General features: G+C 36.4%; 1 protein-coding gene across 1 annotated transcript in view; it reads left to right on the top strand.

Annotated features, from left to right (window-relative positions):
• The first annotated feature begins 7,112 nt into the window (after positions 1–7,112).
• PTGR1 (prostaglandin reductase 1) overlaps positions 7,113–15,036 on the top strand; it is a 29,977-nt gene continuing 22,053 nt past the window's right edge. The window contains exons 1-2 of the mRNA XM_044657485.1: positions 7,113–7,218; positions 9,352–9,397. Coding sequence (XP_044513420.1) covers positions 7,113–7,218; positions 9,352–9,397 — 152 coding nt within the window. The remainder of the gene's footprint in view (positions 7,219–9,351; positions 9,398–15,036) is intronic.

The following is a 15,036-nucleotide window of genomic DNA, read 5'->3' as shown; positions in this document are numbered from 1 at the left end:
GCCCTCCAAACAACTAGAGGAGTACAATGACATGGGAATAAATAGGCCTGAACTCAACTTTGCAAGAGGCTCCATTTGAGGGAAGGGAGTGGTGGGGTGGGGAGAGGAATGAAGAAATAAGAGCACTTAGTGAACTTTGTATGACTTTGGCCTTAAAGACATCCTTTAGTACAGTGTTTGCCATTTTTAATTTTTAATTCAGTCTCAATGACTTAAAGGAGATTTTGCAAGGCTTTGGAGGTAGAAATCAAGTAGCTAACTCAAGTAGATAACTTCAAAATGAACCTATTTTGTACTTATGCAGTCACTAGCCAAATTTTATAAACCTGCTAACTAGGACATTTTCCTGGGTTCTAGAAAGGCCATGAATCTCATAACAGTACCAGAGACACATCTTTAAAAGCAACTAATCTTCAGTTGAGAGACTGTTCAAGCACCAGCTGATAAGCACTTAATTCTCAGAACACCTTCTAACCTTTCGTTGCATGTGTTGAAATGAGACAATAGTTTACGCTCTATTTGTGCTGTCCTTGGAAGGATGGTTAAGAGCATATCACTAGTTTTTCAACACTCAAGTTTTAATTTATTTGTCACTAATTGTGAAATGGAATAAAATAATCTAATTCTGGTAGAATTGTGTGGGAGAGGATCCTCTTCCCCATACAAATCCCACCCCTTAAGTACAACAATTTTGAATCAATAATTGTATCGTGGAATGAGTGAGGAAAAATCAGATGTGTGGGAGAACCCCTTCTACACATTTTTCTCTGTGATGAAAGGATAGATCCTCTTTTGTCAGAAAATAACAAATACTATTTTTTATTTGTTAAAAAAAAAAAGGTTAATGGTATCATTATGACTGATCTGGAAAGCACACAAGGCAGGGCCCAGGAGCTACAGTAATGAGTAGATGAGTATTTTCCCTACACAAGGGTTACTGCCTTAATCCCTGAGGTGTTTTAGCCACTTGGCCATCCATGACTGCCTCTCTCCACCTCCAGCTTCAGAACACCCCTGAACTTGCCAGAGTGAATTCAGGTTGGTATACATGAAGCAAATCTAGAAAGAAAAGAATGGGGCTGTGGGTGTGCTGCCAGATTCCATACCCTTTACAATAATGTTAAATAATATAGTAATGTTTACTCTTCGTTCATTGGATTTCATTTGAAGTATTTAGTTAAAGTTCTGGATATCACATTTAATGAAAGATATTGATAAACTGGACAGTGTCCAGATGAGGACAACTAAAATGGTAAAGGACCAAAGGAAGGTGTCCGTGTTGGTGAACCTATGGCACATAGGCTGGAGGGGGCTGTCTCCACATATGCCTGAGGACATTTCTCACATGACCCACCCCTCTGCCCAGCAGACCAATGGGAACACTTCCTCCCTCCCCTGTCTGGGGTAAAGGAGGAGGCTCGCATGCAATGTGAGGGTTACAGTTCGGGCACTCAGTCTCTAAACAGCTCACCAATGATAACGAATTTGAGGAATTTGGAATATTAAGCCTAGAAAAGAGAAGACATTTCAAGGAGGGTACACAAATTAACTGTCTTCATTACTTGATGGGCCATTACAGGGAAAAGAGATTAGATTTATCTCTTTGGTCCTAGAGGACAGAACTAGGAACAATGGGTAGTTATAAAGAAATACATTAGACTTGATACAAAGAAAATTTTGCTAAAAATGAGAGCTATCCTAAGGTAAACTCGGGTTAAACTCTTGCTTTTGACACATGATAGCTGTGTACCTTTGGATAAATTGTTTAACTTCTCATTGCTCTCAGACAACCTTCTAAGATTATTAGTTTTCGAATTCAAATGTGATATCACAGTTCTGGTCTCAAAATTAATAACTTTTTGTGACAAATAATATCACACAAAATATATAATCAGAAATTAAAAGACATCATCCCTTTTCTAGTATCTCATGAAAGAATAATTGCAATAAATGTATAGTATAGAGACTAGTGACCTAAGCAACAATATTTGTAAAAGTTCCCTTGAGTAAAAAAAAGTGGTATTTTTTACAGAGGATTCTTGTTCAAGTATGGGTGGAATTCTGAATTCCCTTTCAGTTCTGTTGGAGTTTCTCCCTCCTTCTCCTTAAACCTTCCTGTAAAATGATGATTCCCCAGGAAATTAAAAAAAAAAACAGTTCATCCACCTCAAAAAAGTATTGAGATGGCCTCAGCCACTTCCCAGCTGTGTGACCCTGGGCAAGTCACTTGACCCCCATTGCCCACCCTTACCAATCTTCCACCTATGAGACAATACACCGAAGTACAAGGGTTTAAAAAAAAAAAGTATTGAGACACCCTATCTTTCAAGTAGGAGAGTGTGGAAAATTAGGGCAAGCTTCAGAAGAAGCCCCACCCTCTTCCTGACAGTATAAATACACAGTGCTGTGGTGTAGTCTGCAAAGCTCTTTCTTGCTGATCCTTTCTCTGGATTGCTTAACCTCTAAGGTGATGTAAGTAAACACTTTTTTCTGATATATTTTTAAAAGTATAAGAGACACAGACTTTAGTTCTAGAGCCAGGATTTCTAGGTTCTACATAAAGATCTTTAATTTAACCTCTTGAAATAGTTCAGATCTCAGAATTCTAGATACTGGGGTTATCAATAAGACAATCCCCAAATTTAAGTCTGGGTTTCACTATTTTACATATGGAAATTTTTAAAAATATTGTAGCTTAAGTCACTAATCTCTGTAAAGTCGTTGAAGTTATTCTTACAAATGGTGCTAAAGAAGGGATGATGTAATTTAATTTCTGATTGTATATTTTGTATTTAATTTGGAAGCCAGAATTGTGATATCATTGGTATAGACACCCTCAAAGAAGGTCGTTCTACCAAAGTGCATAGCCAACTGTTCTACCACTAATAATCTTAGAAAGTTGTCTAAGGCCAAGAAGAAGTTAAGGGATTTAGCCAAAGGCAAACAGCTAGCATGTTTCAAAGGCAGGAGTTTCATCTAACTTTTACCAAAATTTGAGTTTAGCTTGATATTCGTGATGGCCTGCTGCTTCTTTTAATTTTTTTTTTTACTACTTAGTTAATGGATTGGCAGATAAACAGATGAAATGAGGGGTGAACAGGATGGACTGTTATTGTTTAGTTATTTGCAATTCTCTTGAGGATCCAGGTTATGCCTTTTTTCTTTTTTATATCTGTGAAGGAAATGAGAAGTTATAGACGAAAAAGACTACATGCATTAATTGTACTGCCATAATTACTGATCAGAGTCACTGTGTATTAAGAGGTATTTGGGAGAGGAAAACATTCATGTGGGCTAAAATAGAAACTTGTACCTTCTCAATACCTTGATCATACAAAGCCCTCATTCAGACTTTCTCTGAAATATGAAATATGATTTAACTATGGAAGTTCCCTTATTTAATTGATTTCCTACCGTTTGGTTTGATTTCAGAACCAGCATGATTTTTTTTAACTCTTACCTTCTGTGTTAGAATGGATGCTAAGTATGGGTTCCAAGGCAGAACAGTAATTGGGGTTAAGTGACCTGCCCAGGGTCACACAGCTATGAAGTGTCTAAGGCCACATCTGAACCCAAGTCCTCCCACTTTCCAGACCTGGCTTTCTATCTACTGAGCCACCTAGTTGCCCCAAGATTTTTATTTAAAAAAAAAAAAAAAGCGGAACACCGCATAGTTAGAGAAACAAATAGAATGAAGGAAGCACATTGCAGCAATTTGTGCAATGAAAAGTTTTAGCAACAATTTCACTTTTGAATTTCTGAAAAACTCTTTTGTCTTCTTGAAGTCAATTCTTTGTTACCATTTTGCTTGTTGTTTCATGCTAAAGGCATAACTTCCCTATGACTCAGTGGCTGGAACTTTGGCCCCAAAATAAGGATAGATACAAATCAAAAACAAATCCACAAGTATGCAAAAGTAAATAACTTGTGGCAACACGGCTGGCTACCTGGTGGTTACACTATTACTTAAGTCACTCTCTTCTGCATACCCCCTTACATTGCACTGGACAGAACCTGCAGTTAACTGCTTTCCATCAGACCTCGTTCTACTCCGTAGCGATATAAACTGCATCAAGAAGAATACTTGTTACCTGGTCCACATCATGCCCTCTTTTCCACAAGAATAGGATGAGCTATTAAGCAGTATCTACTATGTATTTACTACTTTATCTACTAATTTAATGATCTGGTCCATGGCTTCTTTTTAATGAAATCAGTCTGGAGTTCTTTTCTAGATGGTTTGTTCTTGGTGTATTTTTGCCCAGGAATGGGAGGAAGTGGGGGCAGGAGGGAGAGACAACCATAATTTCCCAACCTTTATCTGGCTCTAATAATAATAACAACAATAACAGCTAACATTCATATAATGCTTAAAATTTTACAAGAGTACTTTATAAATATTATTTCATTTTATCCTCGAAATAATCTTGGAAGAAAGATGCAATTATTATCCCTAATTTACAGATGAAGAAAAGACAGGTAGAGGTTAAGTAACTTGTTTGGGGTCACACAACTAGTAAATGTCTAAGGTGCTATTTCAGCCGTGTTGCTTGATTCCCAATCCTGCTCTCTCATCAAGTTGCCTTAATAGAACTCTCCTTTGTAGTTAAGAACTGTAACCTAGCATATTGACCAATGAAATTAATTAAATGGCTTCCATAAGTAATGAGTGGCAAAGTCCATATTTGATTCTAGTTCTGATTCCAGATTCAGTGCTTGTGCTACTGAATGGAGCTATCGTACCTGCGTGCAATAGAATTTTTTTTTTAAACCCTCACCTTCCATCTTAGAATCAATACTGTGTATGGGTTCCAAGGCAGAAGACCAGTAAGGGCTAGGCAAGGAGGGGTAAGTGACTTGCTCAGGGTCACACAGCTGGGAAGTGTCTCAAACCAAATTTGAACCTAGGACCTCCTATCTCTAGACCTGGCTCTCAATCTACTGAACTACCTAACTGCCGCCCCCCCGCCCCATGCAATAGAATTTGATTGTGCTCTGCAAAAATGACTAATATGAAGAATACAAAGAAATTCAGAGAAATTTATGAAAAGTAATTCAGAGAGAAGAAAATAGAATCAGAACAATATAAATACTGACTAGACTTATGTCTAATAATAATAGAAGAAAAAATCAGAGAAATACACAAAGGAATAACTATTTCATAGGGAGATGTAAAAGTTAAAAGGGAATTTTTGTTATGATCTTGTTAAAGTTAACGTGTGTATGTATATTTTTTAACTTAACGGTGAAGTTTATGGTTTCAAATAAAATAATTTTTTACTCTTGTTTCTCTTGGTCTCTCAGTTTTATTTTTGTTAAAAAAAAATGGCAACAAACCAAGAATATAAAAGAAGTTAACTTGGTTTTCTTTCCTGTTTTAAGTGGGAGGAATACTATGAACTAACTGAAAAATAAATTAAATAAAACATGGAAACTATTTTTGCCTTTAAAATTTGTGGACTAGGAATAATAAAAACCAGTTAAGCTGATGGTGTGAATTGAAAGTAGGCAGTGCCATCTTGTGGTTAGGTTGTATTAATGACTTTCTCCCTAGAAGTTAGAGTTGTTTCTTAAAGGGTTTCTTAAAGCCTAAAGTGCCAAGGTTAATCTGACCACATTATTTTGACAAGAGTTAGGGAGAAGAAAAACTAGGAGTGTCTTCATGCTCACAAAAGCAATGTTCATAGGATTTACAATTGGAAGAGACCTGCATAGCACCTAGTCTAATTCTCACCCTATCCACATTTTACAGAAGGAAAAAATAAGTCCAAAAAAGATAAAATGATTTATGCAAAGAGACACAATTAGTCAGTTTCAGAGCTGGGATTATAATAAATTGGAGTCCTCTGACTCCAAATCCAAAATTCTCTTCACAGTTGCCTCTTCCATATTGCTAGCAAGCATGGTAGGGTTTGTTCGTGTTTTCACCTCAGTCACTCAGCAAACACTTATTAAGTGCCTACTGTGTTTTGGACACTACTAGGAACTGGGTGTGCAAATGCAAAAGTGGGAAAAGCAATACCCTCAAGCAATATACATTCTACAATAGATAAATAACAAAGGATATATAAAGAAAAAAAAACAACAATGATGAGGGAAAGGGCTGAGCTGAAGTGAGGAAGACCTGGTTTCAAATTTTTTCATTTTCAAAATGTTTCAAAAAACATTACTAGGTACGTGACCCTGGACAAGTCACTTAATCCTGTTGGCCTCAGTTTCCTCATCTGTAAATGACCTAGAGAAGGAAATGGCAAACCACTGTAGTATCTTTGCCAACAAAACTTTAAATAGGAGCACAAAAACTAAAAAATAAACAGATAAGGGAAATAACAACTTGAGGAATCAGGAAAGGACTCTTCTTTTTTTAAACCCTTAGCTTCTGTCTTAGAATCAATACTGTATGTTGGTTCCAAAGCAGAAGAGCAGTAAGGGGGAGTAAGCAGTAAGAGGAACAATGGAGATTAAGTGACTTGCACAGGACATACAGGTAGGAAGTATCTAAGGTCACATTTGAACCCAGGACCTTCCATCTTTAGGGCTGTCTCTCAATCTACTGAGTTGCCCCCTAAGAAAAGACTCTTAAATGAAGTCACTTTAGTTGAGTCTTGAAGGAAGAGAGCAGTTCCAAGAGGCAGAGTCAAAAGTGAGGGCATTTAAGGAATGGGGATTGAAGATGGAATTTTATGTAGAGGAAACATCAAGTAGGCCATTGGCTGGAACATGGACCACTCAAGGAGGAAAGGCAAACATCAAATTGCCTAAACAAAAGGAAAAATCATCTTTTAGATGATCTAATATTTCCCTCTCATTTCAAAGATGAGGTTACTAGGGCCACGGAAATGGGGTAAAGCCAGGACTCAAACCCAGGTCTTCTGAGGCTAAGTGCAGTGTTTTTTCCACAACAACAGGCATGAGCCTATTTTGTGGGAAGCATTCTTAGAGCCACAATGTGGGTTATGATCCTCTCAGAGTCTATGTTTGTATAGAATCAACCAAAGGTCTCAAAAAATATATAGAATTTAATTTTTTATAAAAGGTGAATGTCCATGGAGTAACTAGTTTCTAGGTTTTGTTTAATAGTATGTTTCTAATTCCATTCCAGAAGCTTCAAGATGGTTTATGCTAAATGCTGGACAATAAAGAAGTACTTTGAAGGACCACCAACCAAAAGTAACTTTGAGCTAAAGGAGATTGAGCTGCCAGCCCTAAAAAATGGAGGTAAGTAGTATTTCATTTCTGGAAATTCAAATCAATTAACATCTATTAGGAACCTACAATAGGAGAAGTTAGACGGTTCAATGGATTGAGAGCCAGACCTAGGAGACAGGAGTTCCTAGGTTCAAATCTAGCCTCAGACACTTCCTAGCTGTTTGACACTGGGAAAATCACTTAACCCCAATTGCCTATGCCTTTCCATTCTTCTACCTTGGAACCAATATTTAATATTGATTCCAAGAAGGAAGGTGAGAGTTATTTTAAAAAAAGAAAAAAACAAACTACAATGTGGGATAGCTATGTGGCACAGCAAATAAAGTACCAGACCTAGAGTTAGAAGAACGTGTGTTCAAATCTGTGCTAAGAAACTTCCTAGCTAAGTCACTTACTCCAAGTAACTTCCTAGCTAAGTTACTTACTACCATTTGCCCTTCAGTCTTTTTTTTTTTTTAACCCTTGTACTTCGGTGTATTGTCTCATAGGTGGAAGATTGGTAAGGGTGGGCAATGGGGGTCAAGTGACTTGCCCAGGGTCACACAGCTGGGAAGTGGCTGAGGCCGGGTTTGAACCTAGGAACTCCTGTCTCTAGGCCTGACTCTCACTCCACTGAGCTACCCAGCTGCCCCTTGCCCTTCAGTCTTAAAGGTGTTATTAGGACAGAGAGTAAGGGTTTGTTTGGGTTTTTTTTAAGAATCCGCTATGTGCCAGGCATTGTGCTAAGTAAAGGGATACAAAGATTGTCACAAAACAATCCTTTATCTCAAGAAATTCACGATCTAACTGGGGAAACAACATGCAAACATCTATGTACAAACAAGATTATATAGAGGCTATAAATTTGAAATAATCTCAGGGAAAGAGTAAGGAGGACTGAAAAAGGCTTCTCAAAGATGTGGGACCTTAGCTGAAACTTGAAGGAAACCAGAAAAGCTAGAAGGCATAAATGAAGAGGAAGAGAATTCCAGACACAATACTTAGATTCAGGAGATAGCATATTTTATTTAAAGAACAAGAAGTAACCAGAGTCATTGCATCAGAGAACATGTTGATAGGAGTTGTGGTAAGAAGATTGGAAAAGTAGGAAGGGGTCATATTACAAAATGTTTTTCAAGCCAGAGAATTTTTCTAGTTGATCCTGGAGGTAATAGGGAGTCATTGTAGTTAATTAAATAGGAAGGAGAAATATGATATGATCAGACCAGCACTTTTCTAAGAAGCTCAATATAAGATTATTTTTTAAAAATCAAAGAGTATGGGCAATTTAGTTACTTTATTTTTATAATTCCAAGTTGCTTTCCAAAACGGTTTATACCATTTCACAGCTCCACTAAAAATGTATTAATTTGCCTATCATCCTACAACTGCTCTAGCACTCACTCCTGCTGTTTTTTGTCATTTTTACCAATTTGTAAGACGTGAAGTAAAAACAAGATTGTTTTGATTTATGTTTTTTATTAGTAATAACATAGCACATTATTTAATGTGGTTATGACTACTTTGCAATTCTTTTGAGAACAGTTTATATCCTCTAATAATTTGTTTATTGAGGAATGGTTATTAGTCACAAATATTTATTAATTGCTAATATGTCATGAATATCAAATTCTGCTAAAAATTGATATTTTCTTTTTCCCATTCAACCACTTCACCTCTTATGTTACAAGCATTAGTGCTTTCTGTGAGAAGCTTTCTGGTTTCATGTAATCAAAATTATCTACTTTTGTCTTTTGTAATTGCTGCTATATCTTTTGGTTAAGAACACATCTCCTATAGTTGTGAGAGTTTTATTGTTCACCTGTGATCCTCCATAGAAAGATAATACAACTCTCTAGTGGCAGACCACTACAATAACTTTCTATGGAAAGCTATATTTTTTATCTTCCAAGTCAGGAGTTTGTAGCTGTGGGTCTGTGAACTCAAAAAAGAATTTAACAACTATATTTCAAAACAATTCCTCTGTAATTCTATATGTTTTATTTTATGCTTTTAAAAACATTATTTTGCAAAGAGGATCATGGACTTTACCATATTGCAAAAGAAGTCCAAGACATGAAAAATTTCAAGAATCCCTGCTGTAAGTAAGCATACTGTAAAAGAAGCATTTTTGTTAATAAGTTCTGAAATTCTGTTTTGCAGAGGTTCTGCTTGAAGCTTTATTCCTCAGCGTTGATCCCTATATGAGGTATTGTTCTTTTTTAAAATTATCAAATCCTTTTGAAATAACTGCGACATAAAAATGTTCTCATAGTAGTCCCTTCCTTCCTTCCAATATAACTTGTAACTCAGGGTCCTCAAAGCTCTGGTTTCACATGGACTAGGTTTGTCCTTGAGAATTGTCTCAAAAAAATTTATTATCCTTGGCAGAATATGCCCTACCACATATTAACTATTTGGGACAATGTTTTAATATACTTTGTGTTCAGTAGATATGAAGGTTCCTACAAATAGATAACCATGTCCCTAGTTCTTCTACAAGTATCTGATGCGAAAGTTAGATATAGATATAGATACAGATCAAGTTGTTGTTTTTTAGTTGCATCCCTTTCTTCATTATCCCATTTGGGGTTTTCTCAGCAAAGGTACCAGAGTATTTGTCATTTCCTTTTCTCACTTATTTTATATTTGAGGAACTGAGGCAAGCAAGGTTAAAAGACTTGCCCAGGGACACACAGGTAATAAGTGTCTGAGGCCAGATTTGAACTCAGGAAGGTAAGTCTTCCTAAATTCAGGTCCAGCCTTCTATCTACTGTACCACCTAGCTGTCCCTTATTGGCCATGTTGGAAATTAAACATCATAGTGTTATTATGAAAATAGTTTTAACTTCAAGGACTCCCAGAGTTCACTGGACCATACTTTGAGAACGGCTGCCATAAAGAATGAAGCAGATGCAAAGGGGACACTCATAGGAGGCTATAAACAAATACAAAAAAACAAAATATCCACAGGACAGTTAAGTAGCCAGTGGAGAGAGCACCAAGCTGGGAGACAGGAAGATCTGAGTTCATATCCAATCTTGGAAACTGTAGTTCAGAGAGAGGGGGTAATGATAGTTTTAATTAGTGCAATCAAAATTGATTATTAGCTATGTGATCTTGGACAAGTCTCTTAACCCTGTCTGCCTTAGTTTCCTCATCTGTAAAATAAGCTGGAGAAGGAAATGGCAAACCACTCCAATATCTTTGCCAAGAAAACCCCAAATACAAAGAATTGAACATGACTGAAAAAACTGAAAAACAAATATTCACACTAGTTCGCCACAATTCTCTTCCTTTCCTTGTAAATGTTACTTTTCCAAAGGGTCCCACACACTACCTCCCAGACTCATAGTGTCATCCTATAGTTTGGACTCCCCCTGGAAAGCAGGTATACTCTGGAGCTGCTGAAATCTATGAATCACTCATAGCCATAATAGGGAGCAAAATACAGATCTTCTCCTCTGTCATATTGTGATCTCAAATCCCTAATATTTCTCCATCTGGGAAGAGGGAGAGGAAAGGAGGTGGGTTAATATGCAAGGCAACACCAAAAGGTAGCACTACCCAAGAAATGTCCCTTCTCTGGAAGGCATCCTAGAAAATCAAGATTCCCCACCTACACTGCCCTATATAGGAGATTGGAATTCAGAAACAGAGTGTATAAACTGCCCTCTCATACCCAGAGGGAAAGCACAAGCCAACTTCTGCTATGCATTTGTGCAAGGACTCTTGATGTTCCACCACTACCCAGGCTGGAAAAATCCATCCCCATTTCTCCAGTCTTTGAACTATACTCTGAAAGGGAAATGGAGTCAGAAGGTAAAGGCACTTGAGAACCAAGAAGCCCCTTCTCAAGCTCTGCCAATAAGAACATGCAGTTTGTTATGAGTTTCTGCTGAAAGACAAATATTAGTGATTCCTAGTAAGGGAAGAAAAGAAAATTCCCTTCTGCCACTCCACCTATACTAAGGAAGAAAGATGCAAGAGAAAAGGGGAATATTTTACAAAGCTCTTTACAAACAATTATTCCATTTGATCCTCACAACAATTCCTGGAAGGTAAATATTATTATAATCCCCATTTTACAGTTAAAGAAGTTGAGGTTAAACGATTTGTCCAAGTACAGACAATTAATAAATATCTGAGGTCAGATTCAAACTTAGGACTTCCTGACCACAGATCCAACATTATGCTATCTAGCTGCTTCAAAAAAGAAAAGGAAAAAGAAAAAAAAGAGGTCTGTGGGTCAGCACAGAACAGCAAGCCATTCTGACAATCTATTCATCTTCCCAAAAATCTCATCTAATTAAATAATCATGATAACAGTCTCAATCACTAAATCTCACCCTTTGAAAGCACTAAGGGATTGTTCTAAACTAGCTAATTCATTCTGAGGTCATCAAAGTTCCCAAGATTGAATCAAGAATTGTCCTAGTCTTCCAAAAGGAGAGGTTGACAATTTACTTAAAATTATTGCAAGATTTTAATTTATCTGTACTAATATTCTTCCCTTTTCACGCAATCTAAGCTAAGTGTTTGCTATAAACATTTATTTTCTCAAATCTTTAGACTGAAGATCACTTTAGGGCCCTATCCCCTCTTGCTACTAGAGGAAAAAAAATACATCTTCTCCCACTAATGCTCCCCCCTCACAAAATAAATCAGCTGCCTGATTGTCTTTGGCCTGATTTCACACCATAAGCATAGGTTTTATTGTACTCATTTTGCACATTCAAATCTACATTAGATTTGAATCTTTTTTAAAATCTTTTTTAAAACATCCCTTAAATCTGGCTCAGACACTTCCTGGCTGGATGACCCTGGGCAAGTCACTTAATCCCAACTGCCTACCCCTTATTGCTCTTCCATCTTGGAACCAATACCTAGTTATGATTCTAAGCAAAGGTAAGAAGGATTTTTTAACCCCCTATATTTTCTGGGGGTAGTATTTGAAACAATTCAAATCAAGTCAACAAGCATTTGTTATGGTAGGTGCTAGTTTTGTCAACATATATATCGATATGATTAATACTCATACAAAATATGATGTATAAAAGTGCAGAATTGAAATTTTAATAAAACTACCCAATGAAGTTACCCAAGGAAATTAAATCTGGGAAAAAAACATTTTTCACTGTTTAAAAAATATTACGCATTATGATATAGGTACACACATTAGCTGTTTTAAAAGCCTGAGGTACTAATTGCCAAATGATGGAGGCAAAGAAAAAAGAAAATGCACTTGACATAATGAGGACATCCATAAAAATGGGTAGATAGTCAAAAACTCAAGCAATAAGAAAGGCCCTGCCAAGCAGGTCTGAGATCTATTACAGAGTAGCTCAACAAACCCCAAACAATCTCTTGGCAATATATCAATTGTCTTTTTTATCTGTCAAAATAATGTCTAAATATATGTGAACAAGGCAATTCCTTTAATAATACATAATCCAGGTTTTAAAATGTGTTTTCATGGAAAGCACCTCTAAACTATCCCATGATTTTTTTCTACTTGGAAATAAATACAATAGAAAACTAGAATTGCAAAATTCCTAATTTCATGAGCAAAATGCTATCTCCGGTAAGCCTAATGAAATCTGACAGTTTTGTTTATGTAACAGTCTCCATAACAAAATCCCACGTTAGGTATATTTATCAAGAAAATTAGTACAGATCACACAAATTTAAATTACTAATGATTTTCCTGAAAAAGTCTATTGAGTTCTAATATAAATTTAAGTCAGGCGAATATTCAAGTTTAGTTGTTAAACTCATGAACCCTTTCTTGGTTTTAACAAACTTAACCAAATGAAGAAATATGTAAATGAAATTATTTTAATCCAATTTCTAAGATATTTTCTTTAAAGTCCCAAATAAGGAAATATTAATTAGCTCACTGTCATCTAGTTGCATGGTGAAGTTGTCAAGATTGTTTTATATACACCTTCTTTATAATATTTATTAAGCATTTTAAAATATTAATTCATGCATTTGTCAAGATAGTTCACAGAAATATTTGTTTCTTTTTGTATCCATAAGAAATGATTGGCTGTCTTTTGTTAGAGTGGAATAGAATTAATATCCTAAACAGTCAGTATGTGAGAAAAAAAAGGAAGGGAAAGAGGGAGGGAAAAGTTGGTGCATTGGATAGAATACCAGACCTGGAGTCAAGGAAATCAGAAAGACTCACTTTTCGGAGTTCAAATCCAGTCTCAGACATTCAGACACCCTGTGCAACTCATTTAATCCTGTTGGCCTGTTTCCTCATCTGTAAAAAGAGCTAGCAAAGGAAATGGCAAACTAAAATCCAGAATCTTTTCCAAGAAGACCTCAAATTGGATCACAAAGTCAAACACAACTCTACAACAATAATATAGGTTAGAAACTGAAGCAGACAGACATGAAATGACTTGCTTAGTCATAAAGCTAAGGAAGTGCCTGAGGTCAAAGAAGATGGAATGGCATATTTGAGGAATGGTAAGTAAGCCAATGTTGTTGGAATGTAGAGTATATGGAGAATAATAATAAAAGAAGTTTAGAAAAAAAGGACCCAGTGCATTAAATGCCAAATAAAGGAATACATATTTGATCCTATGTGTAACAGAAAGCCATTGGAGCTCATTGAGCAAGAAGGTGACAGGATCAGACCTACTCTTTAGAAAACAATCTATTTGGTGCATGTTTATATATTCTAAATTACTCTTTTATGCACACTAGATACATATGTATGTGTATATATATGCACATGAGAACAGTAATATAGATTGTATTTCTTTGTGTGTGCATGTTATATATGTGTATATTATAAGTGTACACATATGTAGATTTTTATGTCTATGTGCATGGTCAGTGCATGTGTGTACACACATACACATACAGAGAAATTCTTTCCATGATAGACAGACAGCTAGATAGATAAATAGATAGGCAGACTGTCAGGCAGGTAGATAGATAGATAGATAGATAGATAGATAGATAGATAGATAGATCAGTTAGTTCACAGTTCTACCAACAATGTATTAGTTTCTCCATTTTTCCACATCCCCTCCAACATTTGTCATTTGGCCCTTTTAACATTTTAGTTATTCTGATATGTATAAGGCATCTCAAAATTGTTTTTTAAACATTTATTAATATTTATTTTTTAGAAAAGTTAATATGGTTACATAATTCATGCTCTTACTTTCCCCTTCACCCCCCAAGGTCCCCTGCCCCATGGCTGATGCATATTTCCACTGGTTTTAACATGTGTCATTGATCAAGACCTATTTCCAAATTGTTAATAGTTGCATTGGTGTGGTAGTTTCGAGTCTACATCCCCAATCATGTCCGCCTCAACCCATGTATTCAAGCAGTTGTTTTTCTTCTGTTTCCACTTCTGCAGTTCTTCCTCTGAATGTGGGCAGCGTTCTTTACCATAAATCCCTCAGAATTGTCCTGGGTCATTGCATTGCTGCGTACAGAAGTCCATTACATTCGATTTTACCACAGTGTATCGGTCTCTGTGTACAATGTTCTTCTGGCTCTGCTCCTTTCACTCTGCATCAATTCCTGGAGGTCTTTCCAGTTCACATGCAATTCCTCTAGTTTATTATTCCTTTGAGCACAGTAGTATTCCATCACCAGCATATACCACAATTTGTTCAGCCATTCCCCAATTGAAGGGCATTCCCTCATTTTCCAGTTCTTTGCCACCACAAAAAGCGCGGCTATAAATATTTTCATACAAGTCTGTTTATCTATGATCTCTTTGGGGTACAAACCCAACAATGGTATGGCTGGATCAAAGGGCAGGCATTCTTTTATAGCCCTTTGAGCATAGTTCCAAATTGCCAGCCAGAATGG

Source organism: Gracilinanus agilis, chromosome 1 (assembly GCF_016433145.1).
Source record: "Gracilinanus agilis isolate LMUSP501 chromosome 1, AgileGrace, whole genome shotgun sequence".
Lineage (NCBI taxonomy): Eukaryota > Metazoa > Chordata > Mammalia > Didelphimorphia > Didelphidae > Gracilinanus > Gracilinanus agilis.
This window is presented reverse-complemented; position numbering and strand designations above follow the sequence as displayed.